We start from the raw sequence: 25,890 nt of genomic DNA, 5'->3' as shown, positions 1-25,890 counted from the left end.
TCCAGGGGGACTTGCATATTAACCAACCTACCTGGAGTTAGGTATGGCGTCTATAAGAGTAAATAGCATATATGATGAATACTTTAACGTTAATATTTTTCCAGCGATTTGTCTGTTCTTGAAATGCACTGGTGATTGTAATGCTGCAGCGTCTGGCTGGATGGTGACGACGCCTAACAGGACGCGTGGTGCTTGCCGCGTAATAGTTTCATCGCCTGGAAATCACTAAGTCGACAGCTGCGCATCGTCACCTGCATAAAGATCTGGACCGCTCAAATCATCGTTAATTATTTCCACCAATAACTCAGTCTGCGTACAGTTGCCACCGTATTACTGATTTTGTAAGCGTTCTTCTTGGCTTGAGCCCCTACTAGATGACTGCCAAAAGTGGCCATACCCGCCGCATTCTGTCCCTCTACCCAAGCCAACTCACCACTCAGTCATACCCATTACTTGAACCTTCAATTTGATCACGCCTCCCCAAATCAGCATGTAACCCTGACATTGACGACGTAAACGATTCCTCCAATAATTCCTCTATTTCCCTGCTCGGTTGCCACGGTTGTGAATGTTGCATCGGTGGGGCCGGGTTCACATGGAGTGCATGTACGACGCTGTTTGCCTGCTGTCTAGGTTGTGCTTGTTGAGATCTTGACTTTTGAATGCGGTCGTAAAGCCATGCTTCTGCTCCACATGGTGCTCCACATAGCCTGCCCCATCTGTAGCGTAGCCTGTTGGTGATGACAAAGAAGACAAGAACAAAGGAAACATAGGCGTCCAGGTACCAGTGGCATGTCATGCGGAGCCAATCATAGCTGAGGCAGTATAGACTATGTCTGGTCATGGGAGGATTGAACGAGAGCGCCTACGGTCGTGTGACTGGTTGCTCTATGAGATACCGTCCATGTTTGTTTCAATAGCAGCGCATACTAAAGATTAGGAGACTACACAAGGAGAATGAAAGTCAAGGAAAGGATAGACCCGGATGAAAGAGGGCACAAAAAGTAGAAAAGAAGAGAGTCCCTAACTTCTGAGAACCTCGTACACCTATCAAACAGTATCGTGCGTATCATTACCATTGCGCCTCAATCGTCCGGCGTGTATGTGCTGGGTCCCGACCTCGTTGCTCCTTGACCCGCTATTCAGGTCTTTCTTAAAGTACTTGCTAATGTATCCTCGCTCACCCCAAAGGTGGAAAGGATCCAACAAGCCCTTGAGCACACCCCTCTTCCTCTTTTTCTTCTCTGCTCTCGCTGCTTCTAACTCTGCATCACTCATATCCCAGAACTGCGTCTTCTTATCCTTCCCCTTAACCAAGCCCCAAAGGTCAAAGGGATCGAAGATGGTAATGATCCACGGCCTATCATCACCCCAGCCGGGCCCTTTTCGTTCAGTTACGCCATCGCGAGCCAGAAAAACGGTGTTGGAAGGAGGCAAGCGCTTTCCAGGGTGAAAGATATTGAGTAGAGCAGTATTGAGTGCCATGATGACAGCTTCGAAGATCCAAAAGTAGATTTCGTTCTGATAGATAGAGGATTCCCAGCCGAGAATGTATTCGACGAGGCGGTAAATGCAACGAATAGTAACAATAGAGGCACTCAAGTACATGACGTAGAGTACAACTCGTAGATCCTTCTTGAGTATTCCGGCCTTGTTAGCACGTCGGTGGAACTGTGCTGCGAGAAGCCCAAAAGCACCGAAGAGTGCTGCTTGAAGACACAGCGACGCGGTGACAAGGTCTGAGCCGAGCTTCCGTTCTGCATCTGTAGAGCTGGAGTCGGCCATGCGCCAGGCACCTTGTCCGATAAGGATCTCACACACGCCATCGAGACCTATGAAAGTTGTTGCTACACGTCCCGGGTGAAGAGGCGCCAGGTAGGGAATGTAATAGAGGAGCCGTGACAGTATGAAGTAGTTTATGAGGGCGTACACTGGAGGTCCAGACATAATCAGTACAGTTGAAGCTATGAGATAAGCTAGATTGTCAGTGTCATAGGCACCAGCGAGTCGCACTGCGAAGCCGCTGATCATCAAGAGAGCGGCCCATGGAAGTAATAGTGTTGTTCGCCATGACTTGTGCTTGCTAGGAAAAGTCAGTATAATGAATCAGCAGAAACCGGAGTATTTACATTGTCTGCCAGGCATGTAGCGCTCCAGAGACAAAGAAGACGACGATGAAGACAATTGGCGCTGCTTTGTTTGGTGCGTAATACCAGACACTGCCAGGTGAATAATCTCCCATGCCCATCTTGAGAGCTGATGGTTTTGTTCAATAGATATAGAAAGTGAAGTCCAGTGAGTGCGACAGCTGAAAGATGGGAGTCAAATGTTGTATCCCAAGAAACAAGAAACATGCGAAATAAGGCTTAGAAAGATCCGAACAGAGTTGATAACATATTGCTCTCTTTCTAATATCGAACACTGCCTAACATTTATCGCATGGGACCTACGACGGTGCACAATAGAGGCGCATATGTCAGACCCCTCACGGAAAGACGAATGCGAAGAATGCGAAAACTCACGGGGCGCTCAAATGCCGCATCACGAGCCCACAAGGCATAGCGCAGGGCTGAACGAGCGTGTTCATCCACTGGTGGCAGGGTGAAGCGAGAAAAATCGCTGCTGACCGGTGATGGATTGAGAGGCTCGCACAACGGCCATAGAAGAGACGACCACACGTGATGTGGCGGAGACCTCAACGCCTGAGCGGGTCTTCGCCGAATTTGGGTTAGTCGCGCCTAGCGGTGAAGCCACCCAAAGCGCAACGTTCGTCTCGCGACGGCATCAATACCCGCGCACTCGAACAAACGTCATCAATCACATAATCCGCCGTCATACCGTATTCCTCATCGTGCACGTTTCATGAGTGTGGCTGGAAATGGTGCGCCAGCCCTGGGTGCCACAGAGGATGGTTCTAGGCAAACTCAAGTTGAACCTACGGTGATGGACGGGCTATCAAGCTCCAAAGTGACGGGTATGCACCCCTGTAAATTTACCACCCCTATGCTTATGCTTCGCAGTCGAGTACCATGACCCTTCTGGAGTCTTTTCGTTGATACAAGAGGACTTGGCTGCGCGCCTGCCCCTTCGTAACTTGCACTGGAAAGCTCCTACACGGCCACTGAGATCCATCGACTCTCTGCATGTTGACCTTGTGCCCAGTAAAGAATCAGCACAAGCTGCAAGTGCGGCCTCGTCAGCTTCAGCACCTGGTCAAGGTACGCCTAATAGGAATATGGATGAGATTTTCAGAGCACCTAACAAAGAGAAAGAGCGGCGACATCAAATCCCAGGACTGCGTCAAACTCCTTATCTAAAGGTCTATCTTCTGAGATGTGACGATTCAGAGACTTATAAGGCGACTGCACGGAAGCAAGTCCGCGAGTGGGTGAAAGAACACACACCACCTTCTCAAAGCAGTACGGCGAACACTCAGGAGAACCATGATGCATACGAATGGTTGATTCTACATGTGGTCGTACCTGAGACGCCAGCAGCAAGTCAGCCTCGTGGGTCTTCAAATACCATGACTGGCGAGAAGGAGAAGACTGGGGCAGCTTCTAGATGGACGCGCGGGACGACGACCCTACTCGAAAAGCTTCGCGCAGACTTCAATGTCTCCTCAAAATCGGCACCTGATCGCGTAGCTCAGATACGGGTGCCAAAAGAAAGAGTTCCACAGCACATGCTTCCAGCTGCAGCGCCTGTCACCTCACCACCTATCACTGAGAGCCCTCAGGAACAAGAGCGTGCCTGGGCTGATGTCATAGCTAAGTTCAAGATGTTGATACTCCTCTCGTTTGACCTCCGGGTAAGTCAGTACGAAGAGGACATCCGGAAGAATGACGCTCAGCGCTCGTTTCCTGGCTGGAATTTCAACACGTTCTTCATCTTAAAGGAAGGCTTGGCAAGAGGCTTCGAAAGCGTAGGCCTAGTCGAAGATGCTCTGCTCGGATATGACGAGCTTTCCATCGGTCTAGACAGCGTTATACGTGATCAGTCAAGTGAGAATGCACAAGGAAGTGTTTTACTCAGCCATTCAGATGATCTGTATCAGATAGCGGCCGAGATCGCGCAACAGGATGGGAAGGACGAATCAGCATCGGCCATACACGACGATAGGCCAATCAACGCGCTAAAGAAAGACTACCGCGGTCTCATCCTCGCGAACAACATCTCGATCTTCGACTTCAGGCTGTACATCTTCGCTCGCCAGATGTTCTTGCTGTTAAGACTCGGAAATTCCGTCTCAGCACGTTCTGACCTCGCAGCTAAACTACAACCTCGACCAAATGCCAGCATAATTCAGCGATCGACTGACGACAGCGCTATTGGTATGAAGTCTGGGGGTCAAGTCAATGATTCGGAAGATCTTTTTTCTCTAGCTGAACTCTGCTCTCGCGCACTGAACTTTATCACTTTTGCCGGACGGCTCTTGCGAGATGACCTGATCAATGGGTAAGTTTAGTTCACGTCCGCCGATTCGAAGTACTTACTCATGAGTTTAGCGCGAAAGCTCACGATACCACATTGCCCGACAATCTAATTGAGAACGTTGTTCGTTCGTGGACATTTGCTGCGCTGGACCAAGTGCTGCGCGAAACCTCTACAGGCTCACTTCCATTTACTAGGTTCTCTAGAGATCCATCAACCGGTTCTTCAGGCAAGAGTCTTTCGTTCGGCGGCCGCAACAAAGAACAAAAGATGAAGGTCTCAGAGCCCAAGTCAATGATCCATCCATCTCGGTCAACATCTCTCAACCATGGACGACCTGCGTCAGACATGCCATATGCACAACCTGCGGCAAATGCACAGGTTGTGTTCGAGAATGGCCAATATCACGATCGACCACCGCCGAACCAACAAAGTGTGATTCCTTCTGCGAAGAACGGCTTGCAAGAACTGGCCGGTACTAGAGCACAACTGCTTGCTATTCAGCGACGCCTGCTCGAGCACGCAGGCAAGAGCATGGGTTGGAACATAGGTTGGAATGCTATCTTGGCGTCTCTGAATGCGAAAGAAGAGCTAGCTGACGTTAATTTGGAAGACGAGGAGGAAGAGGAGAGTGAGTTGAAGCAGGACGAATCAAACACCGAACCGAACACCGAAACCTCGAAGTCACGCCTTGGCATATCTGCTGGAGCACTAGTCACCGCAATGCTATCGATCAGGCAATTCCGACAATTTTACGAGGTCAGTAACGATATCGCAATATTAGACATACTTACTAATCTTTACAGACCTTGAGCGATCTAATTGTCAAGCACTACATGGCTGCAGGTCAGACTAAGTCAGCAGAAAGTGTACTTGGAGACCTAGCTGCACTTAGATTGTATGTTTTTTGACCCTTGAGGTTTAGCGTGTTAGATGCTTACTTTATAATAGCGAGCTTGGTGATTTTGCGGCAGCTGCTATGTACTTCGGGCGTATGGCGTCGTACTTCGCAGAAAGCAGATGGAACACGGTCGAGACAACCATGCTCAAGATGCACGCACGCTGCTTAAAGAAGCTCAATCGCAAGGACGAATATGTTCGAACAGTACTTGATCTTCTAGCCAAGTCGGCAGCGAGCCGGATGGCGTTCAAGAATTCGGTCAAGCGAGCTAGCACGACCGATGCAGATGATATGCCTCGCGACTGGCTCAACGATGATAAAGTGGATACTACTGATGTGTTTCACGAGCTCATCAGCTATTCGCAGCAGCTACCGTACGATGTTACCGTCCAGATGCCGAAGTATTTTGGCGATATCTCCGTAGAACCCTACGTTCGCCACTACGATGACAAAGATGGCTTCCAGTTACGCCTCCAGTTTAGACACCACCTTGAGGATGAGATCGAGATCCGGGCAGCCAAGATTTGCCTCGTCAGTGCAGTTTCAAATCAAGCCAAGGATATATGGCTTGAAGAGACTGGAGCTATACAATTGAAGAGAGGGTTGAATCGCATGTGGATCGGCTGCAACGTGAACACGACTGGACCGTACATGGTTGACAGGGTCGTCCTGGAAGCAAAGCGCATCGTCTTTGTACACGAGCCTTTTCAGAAAGCTGAAGCAACCACACCCCTTGGCATCATTACTTCGGTCTCTGCGCATTCTCTCAAAGCGGCGAAGAAAGCCCGAATTCTATGCTTCCCGCGTAGTGAAGCGTTCCAAGCCAGGATATATCTCTCGCATTTCATCCATATCGACAAGCCGCGACACATAGAGGTCGAGTGCTCGACTGGCTGGAATGAGGTGGCACGTGCAGAGGTTCGACTCAAGTCTGCCTCAGCAGGTTTACGACTACGGACGGCAAATTCAAGTGTGGCCGCCGGAGAGATCACGATTGATGAGAGCAAGCCGACACCAGGAGTTATCGCTGTTGGTGGCATGCCGGCAAATTCCACAGCGACATTGAAAGTGCCCTATGATATGGAGACGATATTGCAAGACCTTACAGTCAAGATAGACGTTGACTACTTCACTGATGAAGGCCAATTCCAGTACACCTCAACCTTCGTTATTCCCGTCGAGTTGCCTCTGGACGTCAATGTCCATGACCACTTCAAAAGCAAGTCATTGTTCTCGAAGTTTAACATCAAAACCGCCAACCATGTGCCATTGGAGCTCCTGGATGTTGCATTAGATGGGTCTGAAGAGTTCGATGTCCACGCGCCTAGGCGTCCGAAGGAGTCCGTACATGTGTTTCCGAAGCAGCCTGTCGCGGTTACGTACAAGGTTACTAAGAAGGCAACGGACGCTGCGAAAAAGCGACAAAGCCGGATCTCTACCACGGGTAGCCTATCCTTGACTGTTGAGTACCGATGCTTGAATGAGGATGTTCTTGACCGAGTGCGAAAGATGTTCACTGATGCTGTCGAAGAAAGCCCAGTGCACCGGCTGGCTCGTTTGCTTACCGATACATTCGCCAGTCGGTTGGAGCAAGACATCCTTCCACACCAGTACGAAAAGATTGCTTTGCTGCAAAGGCTTGACCTAGGTGCATTCGAGGACATTGGCTGGGCAGACTGTCTGGAAAGTCTGCCGCTCATCATTCGTGATGATACGCAGACCTGGTTGCAGAAGTGGCATGAAGTAAGCAGTGGTTCCTCTCACATGATAGTATATGTTAACATGCCTACAGAAGCACAGGACTATTCTGATCACCAAGGATGATGTGTCAGACACGACGCAACATGCGACCGCTCCGCCATCGCCAAACCCACCCCGCCGGATGGTTATCACAGTTTCAATTCCTCAGACCCACATCCTACACACCGCATCACTGTCTTTCAACTCACCCTCTTCGTCTCTAGACTCCGTTATTGCAACAGTTGGTCAGCCTCTTATGACCACCTTGCGTATCTCGCATACGCGCCGCTGGGCCTCACCCTCCAGTCTACTCTCCGCTGCAAACCTTACTAAAGTCAGCGAGCCCATAGATTTCGTTTACACCATCGATGCAAACCCTGAAGTATGGCTCGTTGCCGGCCAACGACGCGCGCACTTCACCGCAAAGGAAGACGAAGAGCATGAATGGCCGATCATGCTCATTCCGCTCAAGCCTGGGAATACGCTATTGCCAAATGTGGACATACGGGCGAAGATCAAGCCTAAAGAAGAGGAAAAGGGAAAGTCGGGGGTCGTGGAGGCGGATATATTGAATTGCGAGACCGATTATCTGAGTTATGGAGAAAACGTTGTGGTCGTTTCAGATGTAAGGAGTAGTACAGTAGGAATTGGGGATATGGGTGTGGGTAGTCCGAGAAGTGTTGTTTGGCTGGAGAGTAGTGGACAGTCAGTGTGATAGTCAGATGATGCGCTGAACATAGCGTCTCTGAGAACGAGAAGAATACTGATGGATGTCTGCGATCTTTTGATCTGTCTTATAACGACTCAACTAGCGAAGACAATGCGCCCGTGCTGGTTTGTATGTTCCTTTGCTGGCGAGTTCCAGCGCCCAATCACGCAAATTATCGACATGATGCATGCAGTATTACCACCAACCAGCCCCTCTGCATGCAAAAGGACAGCAGAAATGTGATTATGCTTGGTATGTGAAAGCTCAAGACCTGAGCAAGCAAAAACAAACAGACAAAAACATACAACAGCGGGGATTCGCCAGTGGTCACCCACCTGACTACTAATCCGCCGTTTACAAGCTTGAGTACCGCTGAGCGAACGGGAAGCGCTATAGTCTTGAAACTATGGTCGTATGTGAAGGAGTTGCTTATCTAACTCTGTTGTATTGTGGATTAAACATGATGGCATCCTGCTTCGAGTGCAAGACGCAGACCCTGCCAGCCGTGCCACGACAAGACACGTATATCATCAGACAAAGGCACAAGAGTACCGGCGATGTTGTGAGCTCCATGTGTAATGAAATCGATTCTTCGAGCTGTTGTATCGTCTTGTTGAGGCACCCGTGGATGCACTTTTACCATAACTCCAGCGCTGAATATGCAATGCAAGTATTCCTCTCCCTTGTATTCCTCTGCACAGTCATATGTGTGTCTGGTCCTCCTCTTCGCTTCTCCACTTTTAGTCCTTTGGTAGCATATCCTGCTCGCTACCATCCCTAGGCACGTAGTTGATGCCTGCACTCTCCACCAGGCCAATCACGTCGTCTGGGAGAATGCCTTCAACCTGGGTCGCGTAGACACCTGGCTTGTAGCCCTCAAGGCGCTGGTATCTAGCTACCCAACTCCTTGAGGTGTCAGCAACCGTAATGAGGCCTTCAAAGACTTGCGATGTGCAATCGTTGATCTGCTCGGGGTTGCCGGCGAGTTCGAGAATCTCTTCGCAATTCGGGCAGCCTTGGGTGAGGAACTGGTTCTGAGTCCGGACGATGGAGCAGACCATGCAGGCGCGCATGTTGCGCTGCTGGCCAGGCGCGATGTACGCGCCGCCCTGAATCATGTCTTGTGCCATGTCAAAGTAGTTGGGGTTGTCGATGTAGGACGGAAGGCTGGGATGCGAGTTTTGACCTGTTTGGTGGCGGTTCTCGGGGGTGAGACCGAGATGGTGAATGGGACTGGAGACACTGGCGTCTGTAGAAGCGTTGACGCGACCTCGACCAGCAGCGCGCGAAGGCGTAGCAGATTTCTGAAGTCGAGAACGGGGCTGCTGTACGGGCTCTTGATGCCGATGCGGAGTTTGGTGGGCAGATATGGACGTGGGCGACTCGGACGCTTCGACAGAAGGAAGGACGGGGTTGTTGAAGCTGGCAGGAAACAGTGCGTTCGCAAGTGTCCTACTTTGTTCTACGGTTCCGGAAGCTTGGCGAGGCTGTCGGCGCTCTGGCTCTGGACCTGACTCGGCCACTTTAGAGGGGTTTAGTGGCTCGCGTGAGGCTGCGGGATCGACATTCTCCAGCTCATGCGCAAAGTACTGATGCTCATCTGCTCTGCTGTTCTTTCGAGAAACAGTTCTATCGCTCGGAGAACTGGCAGCGGGAGTGACCTCCTCGCCGTCAGAATCGATGGTCATGTACCTATCTTCTCTGTTAGGCGTCTTGACCGTTGCGACACCTTTGCGCGCCATGATGTCTAGTTGCGAGCCGAGGTCGCTGGTTGGTTGAAGCGCTGGCGGAGGCGTTAGTGGCAAGGCGAGGCGAGAGGGCGGGACCGAATTGCTTGATAACTTTTGGCGGGCAGTGCGGGCAACAGTTCACTCTCTTTTCGCCGTACGTCACTTGTTTGTTAGGTCATCGTATTTTGCGCAGGGACGCAGCTTCCCTCTCCCGTCAATCAACAGGTGCAGCAACCCGTCGCGCCTTCTGCAATCACACCCGCGTGCCTCGCATACCCCAGTTTGTCCCGCACCGCATCGATACATCATGGGTGCCCCGACCGACGAAGCGACCAAGCTCAAGGATCAGGGCAACAATGCCTTCAGGAACCAGGAGTGGGACAAGGCTTTGGAGTTCTATACCAAGGCGATAGAAGCATACAACGCAGAGCCCTCTTTCTACACCAACCGCGCACAAGTACCGAGTCTCACCTGCTGCATACACGCCTCTGTTAACCTGCTCCCAGACATACATCAAGCTCGAACAATATGGCTACGCCATACAAGATGCCGACACGGCAATTGAACTGGACCCAAACAATGTCAAGGTACCATTGTCGCAAACCCACTTAGTCGACATGACGGCTTACCACAGCACCAGGCATACTACCGCCGCGCCTCAGCCAACACCGCCATCCTCAAGCACCGCGAAGCACTCCGCGACTGGAAGCTCGTCGTCAAGAAAGCCCCTAACGATGCGAACGCGAAACTGCGCATGGCCGAGTGCGACAAGGTCGTCAAGCGAGACGCCTTCCTCAAGGCCATCGAAGTTGAAGACGCGCCATCGGCAGCGGAGGGACTAGATCTCGAACACATGGCTGTCGACCCCTCATACGATGGCGCGAAGCTGGGAGACAAGATGACGTTGGAGTTCGTCGAAGACATGATTGAGAGGTTCAAGAACGGGAAGAAGCTGGCCAAGAAGTATGTCTACCAGATCATCATCGCCGTAATGGACATTGTCAAGAAAGAGCCCACTATGGTCGAGCATGATGTTGCGGATGGTCAGGAGATTACAGTCTGTGGAGATACCCACGGTAGGTTGAGGAAAAGATTCATGGACTCGTTGTATACTGACAAGGCTAGGCCAATTCTTCGACCTCATGGAGATCTTCCGCCTCGCTGGCAAACCCTCCGAAAAGCACGCATTCCTCTTCAACGGCGACTTTGTTGACCGAGGTTCATGGTCTACCGAAATCGCCCTTCTACTATACGCTTACAAATGGCTATACCCCAATACCTTCTTCCTGAATCGCGGCAATCACGAGACGGACGATATGAACAGGATGTACGGTTTCGAGGGTGAATGTAGGGCCAAGTACACTGAGCGCGTGTTCAAATTGTTCTCCGAGTCCTTCTCCGCGCTTCCTTTGGCAACCCTCATTGGCAAGAAGTACTTTGTGCTTCACGGTGGTCTGTTCTCAGATGACAAGATCACACTAGACGACGTAAGAAAGCTTGACCGATTCAAGCAGCGTCAACCGGGACAGTCTGGACTTATGATGGAGATGCTGTGGACCGATCCCCAAACGAATCCAGGCCGTGGACCCAGCAAGCGCGGTGTTGGTCTGCAGTTCGGCCCCGACATCACGAAGCGATTCTGTGAGAACAACGGCCTTGAAGCCATCATCCGGTCACACGAAGTACGCATGGAAGGTTACGAGGTCGAACACGATGGACGCTGCATCACAGTCTTCTCAGCGCCCAACTACTGCGACAGCACTCACAACAAGGGTGCTTTCATCAAGATTGGCCCCGAGTATAAGCTCAAGTTCACTCAGTTCGATGCTGTTGCGCATCCGAACATTAAGCCAATGGCATATGCATCAAGTGGCATGGCCGGCATGATCTAATAAGTTTAAGGTGAGTTGGTTCAGTCATTGTTCGCAGCGATGCATACTTCGGTGTTCTTCGGCGCATCAGCATACTCGGAATCGGTTGGGGCTGTGTTTGATCTTTCAGGATTGATTGGGACGGAGCGCTGGTATATGAATGTACTATAGAGTCAGAAGGCACGATTCCGAAGTCGATGTACACGAGCAGCATCGAAATCATGATGAGAACAGAAATCTACGAGTAAAATACCATGTCCTACGCGTTTGGCACGCTATCACGGGTCGCGCGTGGTAGTTGCGTTGCCCCTCACACGCGGCCCCACGTGTTGCATCCTAATGCGGTTAACTCTGTTGACAAACATGGATCCTACTCCTTCCATCGCATCACGTCCTACCAACCTGCTAACAAAGCGCCCTTTACGCCTGATCTCGCCGTAGATCCACGACGCCGACACTCGGTCGCATCTTTGACAACCTTTGTATCAGCAATGTGAAAGCCTATCTGTCTGCGCAACCATCATGTCGCCATATCAACAAATCTTCTCCACCAATGCCGTCCTAAGCGTCTGGCGCAATATCCGCCATACCAAAGACAACAACGATCTCCTCCTCGCATTCCAGTACCACCAAGAAGATGCTCGCGGCCAGAAGGGCAAGAAATATAACAAGGGCAGTACCGTGGATAGCACGCAAGAGATCGCAGATGGAAAGGCAGTAGACAATGTCGGAAAGAGCATTGGCTTCGTCGTACCATGGCGGGCTATGCAGGCGCAAAGACGTGAACTGAAGGAAAAGGAAAAAGAGCTCGCGGAGGCGCTCGTTGCCCTTGCCGGAGAGGTCGCATTTACTGGTATATGCCCAACGATTTGTGATTTATGGAGTTTGTCCAGAAAGGCGCATATACTGACTCTCAACGATTAGACCTCTCTTCGACCCTTCAATGTTCTCTCACACAAAACCCGCTTATCCAAATCCGTCACCTTGCTGCTGGCCTCTCACGTCAAATGTCAAAGATCGAAATACAGATGGCTGACAATGCCCCTTTTGCACATGGAAAGAACCTATACACTGGAGGCGAGATAGCGCAAAGATTCCTTCCACCGATACAGACGCTCTTCGAACAACGACCCGTACCACAACGCATGATCTTCGAGCTGCTGATGGAATTAAAAGACTTGATCTACATGGGCATGGCCGGCTGTGAGAAGGAAGTGCTGGAGTGGGAAGTGGACGGAGCCGCGATCGGAGCGCTCGAGGAACTGGACGATGCGATGGTTAGAGCAGTCACACCGTTAACGCCCGCTATCGAGCCTGAGCAACGAAAAGAGCTGGAAACCGGACCCAGGCGCATACTCAGGCGCAAAGCCTCGAGTCTCATATCAAACTCTCTTACAGTCCAACAGCCAGTGTCGTTCCTCCTTGCAGCACCAGACGAACTTCTTTACAGCCTCGAATCGCTCGAAACGACAGCGCTCGCTCTTACCCATCTACCTCTTCCTATACCCGACCTCTGTGCGCACGCTGTCATAACTCTCCGTCGTCTCACGCCACGACAGACCCTCACAGACTTCTCGCAACAAAAGAAACGAAGAGCCGGTCGTTGCGCTGAATACGCACGTTGTATGAAGTGGGCTGGTACGCAGTGGCGGCAAAATGGAGGCTGCAGAAGAGGCTGCAAGAATGAGGACGAAGACCCTGAAAACCTCCCTAGCTGGCATAGGAGTAGTCGCTGGTTCGACGAGAAGGGCAGTGGGACATTCATGGTTGGCGGAGGAAGAGCGACACCCAAAGACGATGGTTTTGGAGTCGTCAAGATGACGCCTTCGTAGGACAACATGGTAGGATCTTGATATTATTTTTATATGACGTTTGGATGTACACGTACGATGGGACGGTTTTGTACGATAATCGGCGTAGTGATACCCTCTTCAATTTTTTTAGTACATGGTAGGGTAGGGAAACCTTTTTTGTGAAAGCAGTGGTTTCAACGAGGTCTTCTGACAGAACACAGGTTGTTGTTTGGTACATGAGCAAGGACTACGCCGGGCAGATAGTTTTACGAGCTTTCAATCATCTCATAAGGAGCTCTCAACTTGCCAAATATGATTCACACCTTTCTTCTCTTCAACCGCTGGTTTTCCTCTGGCTGGTGCAATGCCTTAAGAATATTCGTCATCCGCAGAAGTGTCGCATGCAAAGCTTCAGGGTGCTCGAAGCACAGAAACATTGAAACTCTGATCGCTAGGGCGGAGAAGTACCTTCGAAGCACTTTGTGATCACTATCACTACTGGCCGCACCAGCCGTAAGAGCTATCCACAAAAGTACACCTGCCATGTTGTCCCAGCAATTAGACATGTCCGACTTCTCAAGCGCATCTCTGAGCTCCTGGAGGAATGTTGACTGAGAAGAACGCTTTTCCAAGATATTAGAAGATAGAAAAGCCGACGAACTAACCGAGGACGTGGAGATAGATGGAAGGGAAGAGAGTTCAGAGTGTCCGGAATCTATCGTCATGGGAGTGCATCCCGAGCTTACAACAGATACTGCGGATGGCCTAACTGAGGACGCGAACAGGTCTTCATCCGAGGTCGTCATCTTTTTGTGAGGAAAAAACGGGTCACTGGCAAGCCGCGGAACCGAAGAGACGTCGGCTACGTACACTTGAGCAAGTGCCTCACTCAGTGGGATGCGTCTGGCAAGAGATGTGGCTTGGATGGTTGATACTAAGCGGACCGCTTCATATCTCCAGTCTTCGCACCTAATCTCTTCGGAAATCTGCCGTTGAGACACTGGAATATATATGGTAGTGAGTTTCTTGTGAAGAAAATCAAAATACTCAGAGGCTCGAGTCGCTGATTCCTTCTAGATATCAATTTTAGCGAAGATATAAAGCGAAAGTTGCTGACAATATGAAAGCTCACCTTGTTCATCAGACCATCAATCATATAGCGCATGTCCACCACCAATTGTAGTGTCTGCTCGTTACAACTACCGGACATACGTAACGTGATGTAATCCTCATGGGGACACCAGATCGGCGATTCTGGTATCGCTAATGTTGATGGGTACATCTTAGTCGATTGGGACACGCAGTACTCAAGGTACTCGGTCATTGGCTGATTCTCAAGAAGAATGGCCGTCTCTAACGAAAGCCATGAGACCATTGATGCCAATGTCGAATCGAGTTTTTGCAGGCCTCCGCGTTGTTGAATCATAGTTTGCAACCCATTCTGATGAAATGACAACCCTGCCTCCATGCAAACTATGACGTTTCCAGTAATAAGTTGCAGTACTGCTAGAATGTTGTGATCAGCAACGCATTCTTCCCTCCTAGTAAGGTGCTCAGAAACAAGATGAATCACATCTTGTCGCAATGCTGCAGTCTCAAGACTCTCCACTATACTTTTGGAAATAACATCGTTGTAGGCCGATGCTATGTAGAGAGTGCCAAGGAAGGTATGTGAGCGTTCTAGACATCTTGGTATCCAAACTTCCTCCATTTCCCAGGTCATGAAGTATTTTGAAACTGCCAGTTGTCAGACAATGATGGCTTCTTTGGGAAATATACATACAAATATGTTTGAGTCCCTCTAAATTGACTCTGACGTCCCGGCTAGCGAACATTGTCCCAAAAGGCTCCAAACCCTCACCAAGCGAGTATAACTGAGGTATGACTATCTTGTTGAACAAAGATTCGCAGTTGTCAACGATTGCAGGGCGTACTATCGGGGATGATCTGAGCTTGATGGAGTAGTTCACTCTGTCTTTGGTCGATCTTAAGTAGCTGGCCGTCACTTCCTTGGGGGCAGGTGCCGTTCCACAAGCAGCATTGACGTTTCCGGATGTGTAATCCATCATTCGCTTGACGTTAGGGACTTTACTATGTCGCGAAGGACTGTAAATCAAGGTTGGCTCTGGATCTGGATCTAGGTTACGCTCGATTAGCTCAACTCAGAATCTTCTCCGTCAAACACTTAATCGCATTGATTTACTAACAAGAGAACACACCTGCTTGTTTGGGAAACGCGATGCTTGAAAGAGGTGCGTCTTCCTCTTTCTTTATCGGTACGGTTGTCGTGTACTGTGCAAGCATAGATTTTGGAGAGACTGGACTCAAGCATGCTGCTGTTTCACCTAACGTCTCACTGAACCAGAACGGATGTTGGAAGCTCGGAGATCCTTTATTGTTGGGTTTCTCTTCTGCCGAAGATTCCATACTACAACTTGAAAAGGTACGAGTTTTGGTTTCTGTTTTTGGTTAGTATTCTAACAATGACGCTCCAAGGTCATGTCGTGAAAAGCGTCACAAACCTTGTATTTCACTCAATCTGGGAGAAACAGATATAGCCTCCAAATCAGCTGCCCATTGCGTTCCGGATGTTCGGAAAACCTCTTGTGCTGGTACGAGATATGCTATCTCCTTTGTTGCCGAAGTTGCAACGACGTGTCCGTAGGGCTCCTTGGTCGCCGCATCTGAGATACCAACACCGCAATCGCCCCATTCGAGAGCAGAATCTAGCATAATTTGGTGGACTTTCTGGAAGCTGGTGCTGTTGGGTAGTCGCATAAAAACTGTTTCACGAGACAGCTGTCCAACGATTGGACCTCGAGAAGTGTGCGCAACAACATTATCGGGTTCTTTGTCGGTGCCCGGATTTAAGTCATTATCCTCCTTTCGTACACTCGCTTTGAGATTATGGACAGTAGAAGCCACTCTAGCATTGCTAATTTCGATCAATGCCCAATCAAGCTTTACTGAATGCCGCGTCATATTGCCCAGATACTCCAAGTTTCCTCGTGGAGGTTGATTGCTGGCAATATGAGCTGGTTGTTGTCCGATGTGGGAATCTGCAAGTACTGCTACCATGCTAGAGAATCTGTCATCTCCAAGAGGTGAAGAGACTACGGAACTAGTGTTGGGCGAGTGCATTGAGGAAGAGGGCTTAGATGTGGTTGAGCCCGGCCAGTCGCTGAGGCTTCCCCCAAATGAACTGACGCTAGCCCGCGATGTAGCGTTGAGACATTCATCCTCGTCCTCATACTCGGTTCCGCTTCCGAAGTCATACTCTCCGTCGCTTACAACTGATTCATTTGGTGTTGAAGAGATGTCGTCGAAGAATACGTGAGAGACTGACAAATAAACGCACTTGTCTTCTTCAAAGACAGCATTGGCTGTGGCCTTTCGGAAAGTCTCATCGGAATGTTTAATGAAAATGGGCATTCCAATAGCTTTGACAGGGTACGAAGCATCGAAATAGACTTCGGTTACCATGTCAGAGTCGCTCGATTGTGGAGTATCGTCACTCCCAGCTGCAGGTTGTATCAGTTTTCCCACACCAGGTTGTCTAGCCAGATGGGCTGTTCGGAACCCTGGTAATCTTTCGAGAAGTCCTCCATGATCGAGAGCCTTCTTGGCTCTCTTGCGTGCTTCCTTCTCCTCACTAAAAAACATGATAGTAGGCGACGCTGCCTCCACTGATCGGCCTATCATGTACAAATGAAAGAGCAAAATGCTTGAATACTGCTCAATAAATACTGAGTTGAGTTGTTCCACGATTTCGGGTTCGAGAAGGCTGAAATGCTGCCGGGCGGGTCCCACAGCATGCCACCAGTATCTGTCATGAAATATTCCGATTTCCGTACCGATACATGCTTCGACGTCAGGATACGGATGTTGTGCGGATTTCCAGAATCTGGCTCGGCTGAGATACCGTTCGCTCATGTTGACCTCACATCCCGCACCGATCAGGACGAAACAACGGCATTGGATATGCAGCTCAATCCAAATCGAGAGGAGATAGGGATGAGAGTAGTTCGAAAATATACAGTAGGCGTAGGATCGATCGAAAGATTGCAGAACGAGGGCCTGTGTTAATTTGAATAACGAGGCTCAGCTGTGCGGAGGTGTCGAGGGGCGCAGCCATTGGAAGACGCGCGAGCCAGACCGGTTAAAGCTGCAAGCCCACGAAGAAAGCGGCGCAGAGCCTACAGGACTGGCAACCTATAAACGAGCCTCTCGTGTACATATATGCAGGTCTGTGATTGATACCGAAATAACCTATCTTTTCAAAATGTCAATACTCATCGGTCCACTTGACGAAGTTCTCCAGGACACCGTTACACCACAGGCTAGAGCGGAGATTATTCAGCATCTATGGCGAGACAGAAGAGGGCTACCGTTGAAAAGATTCCATTTCGTATGGGACGCTTATTTTGCATACTATACACGGGAATGCAACGCAGCCCTCACTGATGAAGGCGCCCATCTCTGCGCTAGGTCGCATCGAAGTCTTTTGCGGATTGCGCACTTGCTGGAAGACGCGGCTGACGAAGAAGAAATCAGAGAAAGGCTCCGTCAAACACTCACAACGCAAAGATCAACGTCAGACGAGAAGAAGATGTTGGACGGTTCTTTGAAGCTAGCGACTCGCATATTCACAATGATCAGCACTGGACCGCTTTCTTCCGAGATATCCGCGAAACATTCCTTACCCTGGAGCCAAGGCTGTTCGTTCGCAGATGCCGTACATGAATATTTCAATCAACCCCTAGATATTGAACTGGATTCGAAGGACGATGTCGTTAGTTCGGATCTTACGTGTTATAATATCGAGCGAATGTCAGGCATCGAGGTGATACTGACCGATAATCTGCTCGATCATTTGCGTCTTGTCGAACGAGACAAAAAGCTGTGTGTGTTCCACCATGCATCGTTCTTGAGAAAGATGATAGCCACAGAAAGGTATGAACACATTGTTAGACCAGTAGAGAGCGATGCTTACTATACAGTCTCATAGTCCGATTTTTCCAGACGGCCTGATCGAAGAAACGTTAGACACGCTTGCCCTGCTATTTCCAGAGTCGGATCGCAAAACGAGACGATGGTTGTCAGAGAAGCGGCGAGCGAACTCAACGCAGACGGCGGTAGACAGCACATTAGCACAATGTGGCCATTTTCGGCCTGGACATCCATCCAGACGTCTTGGGCGATTCCAGTTCTGGCGAGATCGATTGGTTCTGCTAGGAGAGGCTGTCGAGGAAGCCACGCCAACCTCCAAGGCGTTGCTAAAAGCGCTGAAAGATAGTAAGGGAGGCGACCACTGGCTCAACTCATGGATAGCAATAGTGGCGATAGGCCTTACCCTCTTCTTCGGGTTGGTCCAAAGTGTTGAGGGTGCCGTGCAGGTATACAAAGCGTACCACCCAGAAGCAGACTCGGCATAGCGCCAAGATTCCTGGACTAAAAAGGAAGGCTGAATACATGTACCTAGGTATTTTGGGTGGCGCAACTCGGCAAGCTGGAGAAAACTAGAAGCGGCAAGATCTGCTGGAGAAATTCTAGTGAGCCCGCGCAGTGGGACTTGTACATTAGCGCTTCAACACAGGGTCCAAAATTCTGGGTCCCGTCCCAGTTTGGAGGGAGCAGCTACAGTACGCGAACTCCACTCCATCTCGCTGCAGTTGCCCCACAGAGGCGAATTTGTGTAATCTTTGCGAAGACAGTGGGTACGAGCATGGAATTTGGTCTTGAAATTTGATCCTGTACGAGAGATAAGAGCGCTGCAGGCCTCAGTAGATAACGCATGCTACACCAACAAAGATCATGTTGAGGAAGCGTAGCGTGAAGATAAGGCTGCAGATGTAGCGACGCATCTGGGCACGGTGGCACCGACAATGATACGATGATCATAGTGACGTCATCGGTCTCCGCGGTTATGCCTACGTTGTGAGGGTTTAGCAAGGCGCCCACATATCGACCGGAAGATGTTGCTCGCTCAATTGCTGCAGTATGTTAGTCGCATGGGAAAAAAATAGTTAATTCGCGGATGGTCAATTATTGCAGTGCATCTGTAGATATCATGAACGATCAAATGCTATGATTAAAATGCTATGAAAAAAAAACGCTTGCTATAACACTTTCTTTTTGAGGTCAACGCCAATGCTGCAAATGTCCCAACATCTATCATCTATATGCTTCGCATAAACCAATCCAAAAGACACAAAGTCTAGTATGGCGACGCAACGCTTGTCGCCCTGGGGTATCTCTTTTCTCCTAACGCACACTTAAGCGTACTTCTCAATCATGGCCAAAGCACCTTCGCGCTCCAAGCCCTCCAAAGCAGCCTTGAGCTCAGAAACGAAACGCTCGTCTTCACGGAGATCGTTACCGAATAGAGTCTTGATCTCAAGCTGAGCCAAGGGACCCTCTGCGGCCTTGGCCTGGAGCTCCTCGACCATGGGATCGTCAACCTTGAAGGCCTTGCCAGCGTCGTCGATACCGCTGTTGTAGCGGAACCAAGCGGCAGCCACAAGGGTGAGGCGGCGAAGAGGGCCCTTGGCGACAATCTGCTCAGCGATGCTAGGCATGATGAACTGAGGAATCTTGCCACTGCCACCGAGGCAGATACGGGGAAGCTCGTCCTTGAGTGTAGGGTTGGAGAATCGGCCCAGGAGGGTGTTGCAGTAGTCGTCGACGCTGACACCGGGAATCTGGGGGAGAAGGGGCTTGACTTCTTGGTGCATCATGTTGATGACGAATTGGCGGTAGACAGGGTGTCCGATAACTTCATGGATGTAAGTGAACCCTGCGAGCTGGCCAGCGTATCCCATAGCTGAGTGGCTGCCGTTAAGGAGACGTAGCTTGATCATCTCGTACTCCTCAACCTTGTGCACGTCGGGGACGATCTGGACACCGGCCTTCTCGAAGGGAGGGCGGCCGTCAACAAACTTGTCCTCGAGAACCCACTGGTGGAAGGGCTCAGTGACAACGGGCCATGCGTCCTCAACACCAAAGTTCTCGGCGAGGCTGACCTTGTCCTCGTCGTTGGTACGGGGGGTGATGCGGTCAACCATGGAGTTGGGGAAAGCACCGTTGTTGGCAATCCAGTCGGCAATCTCGGGGTTCTGGTGACGAGCGAATGAAACCAACATGTTCCGGCTAATGTCACCGTTCTTCTGCATGTTATCGCAAGACAGAACAGTGAAAGGTCGTAGACCGGCGGCATGACGCCTTTCCATAGCGGCATAGAGGTAGCCGAAGACGGTTCGTGGCGGCTGCTCACCGGCCAGATCGGCGGCGACATCAGGGTGGTCGGTCTGGAGCTGGTGGGTGTTCTCGTTCATGTAGTAACCGCTCTCGGTGACAGTCATTGAAACAATGTGAGTGTCGGGGTGAGCCATCTTAGCGATGACGGCCTCGCTGCTATCAGGAGCAAAAAGGTAGTCGGTGATACTTCCGCAAACACGGGCGGTGGTGCCCTCAGCAGCACGCTCAATGATGGTGTAGAGGTTATCTTGGGGCTTCAAAGCATCGCGCATGGGAGCAGCAAATGGCTGAAGGTCAACACCGCAGATAGACCAGTCCTGGACGTTGAATTGCTCGAGAAGAGTGTCAACGTAGGCTGCGAGATGGGCCCTGTGGAAACCACCAACACCGACGTGGACGATGCCTTGCTTGACACCCTCACGCTGGTAGGTGGGGACGGTGACATTCTGGAGTTGCGAGAGATTCTTGCTGTTGAGCTTTAGGGGAGCTGCTGATGTCTGGCGCTGCGATGTGGAAGCGGTTCCAGCGGTGAACTTCTCCTCCTTACGTTGGGAGAATGCTCTGGGAGGGGCGTTGTAGACGTTGTTGCTCTCCTGTGTCCGGCGGACGGCCTCGGAGCTCTGGAACCTGACGGCAGCAGGGCGGGAGGGTCTGGTGGATTGGAAAACGGCGCGAGCGCGGGCAGCGCGCAGCAAGTTCCTGGGTACTTGGGGAGGCATGGTGAAGAATGTAAGATTGGAATGGGAATACAGGAATACGTGGATGAGAGAAGGCAGAGGACGTGGTGTTCAAGTATTTATAAAGCAGCAGCTCAATCCTTTTTGTGGGCACATGCGTAGAACCTTGAGCATGGTGCCAAAAAAAGTCGGATTAGGGCCCCTATTTTTTCGGAGGGTCTAGACATGGTGGATTATGAGTCGGGATTCGCAAGCTGATAGCCTGTGCTTTGGGAAACGTGGGTTGGCAAAAGGAGGCTGCGGCTTGCATTGTGTTGTGTACGTCGCGGGCTGGTGGTGCGTGCCAAAACGCCCAGATTGAGCCGCAACATCTGGGCGACTTCACGACACCTCGAATAGATTCAAACTTTTTGCCCTGACGCGTCTCTACACAAGACCCAGTTTTTAGACCGGACAGGGGTTTCAGACTTTGCGCTCCCGCTTCCGCTCGCAGCTTGGAGGAGCCACAATTGCGCCGTAGTGTCTGTTGTAAGGCGATTTTGTGCGATGTGCACAACTATTGCGTGCTAGGTGAAGGATGTTCAAGGGACTACTGAAAACGCTGTGGCTTGCGTCCACCAGAACCTCACCGCCGCCGGCTTTGCGTGGGGGTGCGGACCGCCAGGAACACCGAAGCTTGCAAGCATCTCGGCTGCATCGCCGACGCAAGGCTTGCATCGACCAGACCGCGTTTTCATCCATCTTGGCAATACATGCGACAACCCCCAACGTACATCGTGGCGACTACAAGCCGCGTGGCCTCAGCTGTCAAGTTTGTTATCTATGCACCTGGGGAAGCTGCGGGTCATGGGGTCGAAGCTCGGGGCTGGGGGTTATTCCGACGCACACGCGAATTAGTGATATCAAGTGGATCTCCATCGTATCCGTGATTAGACGTGCTATGAAGTCAGCAGCGCGCATCCGCCTCGCCTCCTCGTTTCCAGATTCTTCGATTCTGGATCCACCCATGACTCGTTCACCGACTTGTCCTTCTGCGAGGATCCTGTCCAACGGCCACCAAAACGATCTGCAACCTGCAGCTGAGCCTCATGCATGCTGTTGCAGCACGGCACATCATCCCCGCCATAGCTCTGCGTCGCAGCTATCAGATCGTCCTTAGCCTTAGCCCTAAACATACCGACCGCCCAACGGAACTTTCTTAGCTTTTCCGCGCTACCTGTACCGCGTCAGTAGCGTCTCAACTGCCAGCGGTAGTACTGCATTCGCACAATCCGAAAGCCCCATGGATGGCGACTTGTAGACGTGGGGATGCGACAACCTTGCAAACCGGTCCTAATCTCCACCGGAAATCGCACAATCACGAACAAGCCCGAAGATAAGCCTCATGGAGATCCACGTCCACGGTCCGGGCTGTCATGGCTAATGGGGGTTCCACATGCCGCATATCCTGGAGAGAGGCAAGAAGTAGCGATTTCTGAACCTGCTTCCCGGGCAGCCACCATGAGAACCAGCTGGTCCATGCCATGGGGGCAGTCCGGAGAATACCTCTGCCATCGCGGGAGATGAGTTCGATACGTGCTTAGCGTCCCGCTAAGCCCCATGTCAGCAAAATACTCATTTACTTTTGGCCAGGTCATGGCCTCGTGACTGCTTCTAGGCGGGTGGTATCAGCGCCGGAGGGCCTGTTCACGAATCATATGACTGAGGCATTGAAACGTGGGCAGTAGTCCGTGGAGTGAGCCGTAACTCTTCATGACGTTACGTCGATGCACCCACGATGTGTTTTGTGTTTTTGCTTTGTTGAGTATTCAAGGTTTCTTGGAAGAAAGCTAGTCTATCCCACGAGTACGTGTAAGTTATCGAACGATCTTGGCAGCGCTATTGATGATTGCGCTAGCCTCGTTTAGAACAATGAGTCGGGTTTGAAGAGATGGAAATGGGCAAGAAGGGGGTTGATAATCATTACTCCTAATGGTCATTTTCAGCAAGCACCATTTCATGATGTCGACGAGGTCAGCTGACCGGACGACTGAGCTATTGTATTCATTGACAGATTTGCAGAGCCCGACAAGCCCTAGTATCTAGGTAACGTTGTATACTCAAAACAACTACTAGTATGCAGTTCCAGCGCAGCATGCTCCGCATCTCCTCATATCACGGAGTTCCGTGTCCCGTAACCGGCTTCCGCCCCGGACTCGCTGCAAAGCCGTCCGGGCACCCAGGATTGTTTCCCACGGCAACATCGTTGAAAACCTCCAGGGATCTGTATACGCATATACAGATCGAACCCAAAAAAACTAATAGACCCGTTATCCGTCTCTGATAGTTGAAACATCTGGGTATGCACCACATGAAAAGTTGTTGATATCTTCCCATATGCAGGTGCATACTTCAAGAGGTAAGCCAAGACGGCATCCTTCTGGTAGGCTAGACGGAGAAAGGTCTTGAAGTCAGCGCTAGATTAGTATGATTGTAAGTCCATGAGTTTAGCGACTGTTCTTTTGCTGCTAGCAATAGTATTATTGAGGCGTGCCGTAGCACTAACAGAGGTAATCTGCCTAGTGTTGGTATTGGTGAAGTAGGTGCTTGAGATATTGCGAAGGTACTTATATAAAGATAACTGTGGGGAGATCTCGTGCGAAGTGCGTTCTTTCACTTTCGACATAACCACCTTCAGCACTTGGATAGACGTTGCCGTGATCGTTATACGTATCCGCAACACTCGTAACGCCCGATCAACAACGACGCTGACGTTTTGTAGACCTAGGTTTCTCTATTCGTGGCATTGCCGTTTGTCGTAGAACTGAGGTAATGTGCTTTCGATCTGACTGTACAAGAGAGAGATAACACTACTCAACGGTGTTATATTATAAAGCAGATAGGGAAGGCTCGTTAAGGCGTCTATGAAGATATCGAATCTTCCAGCAGTATCAACATCTATTAAGCTACTAATTGGATGCATCTAACTCTGCTGTGGCTAGATGATGAAATGCATTATCTGAATATTGAAGGTAGTCTCTATTACTACACCGGCTTCAGCTACAGACCGACTGATCCACAACCCTAATTTCGATAAGATTGTGTGGGATATGTGGTCTCTGGGAAGAAAGCTCGTAGGTTTAGAAGGTAGGTTTAGTCTGCGAACTGAGCGATACCGAGCTCGTTTGCGGTATGATTGCATTTGACAACAATTAGAATGTCATGAGGTGCGCGCAAACACCGGATGGCCACGATATATAAACCTATTGAGAGACCTTTAGGCTCACGAAGTACAGTCTCATTGGTGTTAGTCAAAGTTATAGTCCCTAAGTTTGACTGAGCTACCGTAAATAAGCCACGAAGTCCGATCGCAGGTAAGACAAATTCGATATGCTCACGCATTTGCTAGAGAATCTTGTATTCGTTACATACAGTGCAGTTTATGCTGGGCTCCTGGTGCTGGCAATTGTAGTCGTCGTTATCGAGCAGTCCTTCGAGCTCGCCGGCTGTGGCTGAAAACTCGACGGAATTGCGCTTTTTATTCTGTTGGTCTCAGTTCTTTCAAGGGATTGAATAGTAATACATCGAAAAAGTGCTTGATGCAGTAGCTTCCAACCCAGTTGCATGAAGATCGTCAAGAGTCGTCTCAGTAGTCTTTGGACGTGACGCAAATTCATTCGCGACGTGTCTAGCTGTTTAATGCTTGCCTGTTCAGTTTTGAGTGATAAGTACAGCTGATGAGTCGACATGTATCTTGCCATACTTGAGAGACTTGAGATCTGATATGTGTCCAAGGAAACGGTGGGTTATGCTCCAGGTTCTACTGCTTCAATCTAACATGGACATATAGTAATGTAACTCTCGGATGGCACAACTGCTTCGTCTATGCGACCGGTAGCGCGTACATCTTGTATTGATTTTTTTTGAAGCACTCTACAAGACATCAGCTAGATAATTCGAACTAAATGAGACCTAGGCTGGAACACGCATCATGTTAAGGTAGCTTGGAAGAATCCTATCATGTGAGAAACTTTAGGGCTTCTTGAAACATTTTGACGCGAAGAATGACAACATGTGAAATCTACGCCTTTGCATGTAGCGTTGTCTCAATTCTATGTGGACTCTCCTGCAGACGACAGTAGAAGCTCTTAACACTATCCCCATGCATATGGCTACAATGTTCTGCTTCAATCAGCCAATGTAATCATGCGTCCAGTAACAACCTCTTTTCTGATATGGAGATATTGTTACAACCTGTCAGCCACTTGCATGTGGTAGACTCAACAGTGGATGTTGAAAAGTTGAGGACGACAGCAAGAGGCAGATGTCGCCTGCGCTAGCAGTTCACGTCACTGGCATTTCTAGCGACTAGTAGATCCTTTGACAAACAACTGCACCGTAAACAAGTATTCCTTAGAATGCTGTTGCACCTATAAACAAGGTGGGTATCGTTGGCGAGCTTGACGCTCGCTGTGCTTGGGACGACGGCAAAGTAGTCGACTGGTTTCCAGACGTTCGAAAGAGGCAAGTTCATGCGAGGCAATATCTGGATTCGTTTGAGATAGCTTATTGAACGTCTGGGACTGAGTAAGTTGCCTGATGGCGCACCGAAGCTTAGATCATCGGTTTTACTCGATCTATTCAGTGTACAAGAACCAGCGCGCTACCACGTACATATTTGAAATAATTGCCGGGAAGATTTGGCTCGCCTTGTTGATTTTCGTTTTGGAGGCTGGGCATAGTCAGCGTGTGTACATCATACAAACATACAGTGATAGAAGAAGAAGAAGAAGAAGAAG

General features: G+C 50.1%; 9 protein-coding genes across 9 annotated transcripts; 5 read left to right on the top strand and 4 right to left on the bottom strand.

Annotated features, from left to right (window-relative positions):
- Positions 1–1,050: 1,050 nt before the first annotated feature.
- On the bottom strand, positions 1,051–2,248 carry CC77DRAFT_942251 (hypothetical protein; the record flags this gene model as incomplete). The annotated part of the gene is made up of 2 exons (XM_018534848.1): positions 1,051–2,083; positions 2,130–2,248. 2 exons carry the CDS (start codon positions 2,246–2,248, stop codon positions 1,051–1,053), a joined length of 1,152 nt encoding a protein of 383 aa, XP_018382822.1.
- A 614-nt stretch (positions 2,249–2,862) lies between these two features.
- Positions 2,863–8,276, top strand: CC77DRAFT_1074856 (hypothetical protein; the record flags this gene model as incomplete). Its single annotated transcript, XM_018529215.1, has 6 exons — positions 2,863–2,974; positions 3,021–4,458; positions 4,509–5,193; positions 5,241–5,332; positions 5,386–7,078; positions 7,128–8,276. 6 exons carry the CDS (start codon positions 2,863–2,865, stop codon positions 7,788–7,790), a joined length of 4,683 nt encoding a protein of 1,560 aa, XP_018382821.1. The 3' UTR covers positions 7,791–8,276.
- A 51-nt stretch (positions 8,277–8,327) lies between these two features.
- Positions 8,328–9,873, bottom strand: CC77DRAFT_250219 (Spt4-domain-containing protein). Its single transcript, XM_018530867.1, has one exon. It carries the CDS (start codon positions 9,524–9,526, stop codon positions 8,525–8,527), a length of 1,002 nt encoding a protein of 333 aa, XP_018382820.1. The 5' UTR covers positions 9,527–9,873; the 3' UTR covers positions 8,328–8,524.
- Positions 9,874–10,042: 169 nt separating this feature from the next.
- On the top strand, positions 10,043–11,406 carry CC77DRAFT_1011271 (protein phosphatase 5; the record flags this gene model as incomplete). Its single annotated transcript, XM_018523702.1, has 3 exons — positions 10,043–10,095; positions 10,127–10,590; positions 10,640–11,406. 3 exons carry the CDS (start codon positions 10,043–10,045, stop codon positions 11,404–11,406), a joined length of 1,284 nt encoding a protein of 427 aa, XP_018382819.1.
- A 380-nt stretch (positions 11,407–11,786) lies between these two features.
- CC77DRAFT_1097248 (hypothetical protein) lies at positions 11,787–13,498 on the top strand. The gene is made up of 2 exons (XM_018529880.1): positions 11,787–12,238; positions 12,310–13,498. The coding sequence occupies exons 1-2, from the start codon at positions 11,908–11,910 to the stop codon at positions 13,215–13,217; spliced, it is 1,239 nt and encodes a 412-aa protein (XP_018382818.1). The 5' UTR covers positions 11,787–11,907; the 3' UTR covers positions 13,218–13,498.
- CC77DRAFT_994821 (hypothetical protein) lies at positions 13,240–17,368 on the bottom strand. Its single transcript, XM_018536452.1, has 5 exons — positions 15,701–17,368; positions 15,398–15,637; positions 14,962–15,315; positions 14,311–14,915; positions 13,240–14,251 (listed from the first exon to the last, which is right to left on the bottom strand). Exons 1-5 carry the CDS (start codon positions 17,109–17,111, stop codon positions 13,496–13,498), a joined length of 3,366 nt encoding a protein of 1,121 aa, XP_018382817.1. The 5' UTR covers positions 17,112–17,368; the 3' UTR covers positions 13,240–13,495.
- CC77DRAFT_250051 (hypothetical protein) lies at positions 17,347–18,714 on the top strand. The gene is made up of 2 exons (XM_018530866.1): positions 17,347–18,131; positions 18,187–18,714. Exons 1-2 carry the CDS (start codon positions 17,461–17,463, stop codon positions 18,611–18,613), a joined length of 1,098 nt encoding a protein of 365 aa, XP_018382816.1. The 5' UTR covers positions 17,347–17,460; the 3' UTR covers positions 18,614–18,714.
- Positions 18,715–19,233: 519 nt separating this feature from the next.
- Positions 19,234–21,479, bottom strand: CC77DRAFT_1022925 (Polyol:NADP oxidoreductase). The gene has a single exon (XM_018525568.1). The coding sequence runs from the start codon at positions 21,152–21,154 to the stop codon at positions 19,454–19,456; it is 1,701 nt and encodes a 566-aa protein (XP_018382815.1). The 5' UTR covers positions 21,155–21,479; the 3' UTR covers positions 19,234–19,453.
- A 28-nt stretch (positions 21,480–21,507) lies between these two features.
- CC77DRAFT_249992 (hypothetical protein) lies at positions 21,508–22,383 on the top strand. The gene has a single exon (XM_018530865.1). The coding sequence runs from the start codon at positions 21,690–21,692 to the stop codon at positions 22,269–22,271; it is 582 nt and encodes a 193-aa protein (XP_018382814.1). The 5' UTR covers positions 21,508–21,689; the 3' UTR covers positions 22,272–22,383.
- Positions 22,384–25,890: the final 3,507 nt, after the last annotated feature.

Source organism: Alternaria alternata (assembly GCF_001642055.1).
Source record: "Alternaria alternata strain SRC1lrK2f unplaced genomic scaffold CC77scaffold_18, whole genome shotgun sequence".
Classification (NCBI taxonomy): Eukaryota; Fungi; Ascomycota; class Dothideomycetes; order Pleosporales; family Pleosporaceae; genus Alternaria; species Alternaria alternata.
This window is presented reverse-complemented; position numbering and strand designations above follow the sequence as displayed.

Coding starts and splice junctions, on each gene's coding strand:
- CC77DRAFT_250219 (XM_018530867.1), bottom strand. CDS start 9,526: ATGGCGCGCAAAGGTGTCGCAACGGTCAAGACGCCTAACAGAGAAGAT.
- CC77DRAFT_250051 (XM_018530866.1), top strand. CDS start 17,461: ATGTCAATACTCATCGGTCCACTTGACGAAGTTCTCCAGGACACCGTT. Junction 18,132..18,186: donor AAGATGATAGCCACAGAAAG/GTATGAACACAT, acceptor ACAGTCTCATAG/TCCGATTTTTCCAGACGGCC.
- CC77DRAFT_1022925 (XM_018525568.1), bottom strand. CDS start 21,154: ATGCCTCCCCAAGTACCCAGGAACTTGCTGCGCGCTGCCCGCGCTCGC.
- CC77DRAFT_994821 (XM_018536452.1), bottom strand. CDS start 17,111: ATGAGCGAACGGTATCTCAGCCGAGCCAGATTCTGGAAATCCGCACAA. Junction 15,638..15,700: donor CAGATTGAGTGAAATACAAG/GTTTGTGACGCT, acceptor AACCAAAAACAG/AAACCAAAACTCGTACCTTT. Junction 14,916..14,961: donor AGAGGGACTCAAACATATTT/GTATGTATATTT, acceptor GACAACTGGCAG/TTTCAAAATACTTCATGACC.
- CC77DRAFT_1097248 (XM_018529880.1), top strand. CDS start 11,908: ATGTCGCCATATCAACAAATCTTCTCCACCAATGCCGTCCTAAGCGTC. Junction 12,239..12,309: donor CGGAGAGGTCGCATTTACTG/GTATATGCCCAA, acceptor CTCAACGATTAG/ACCTCTCTTCGACCCTTCAA.
- CC77DRAFT_249992 (XM_018530865.1), top strand. CDS start 21,690: ATGTTCAAGGGACTACTGAAAACGCTGTGGCTTGCGTCCACCAGAACC.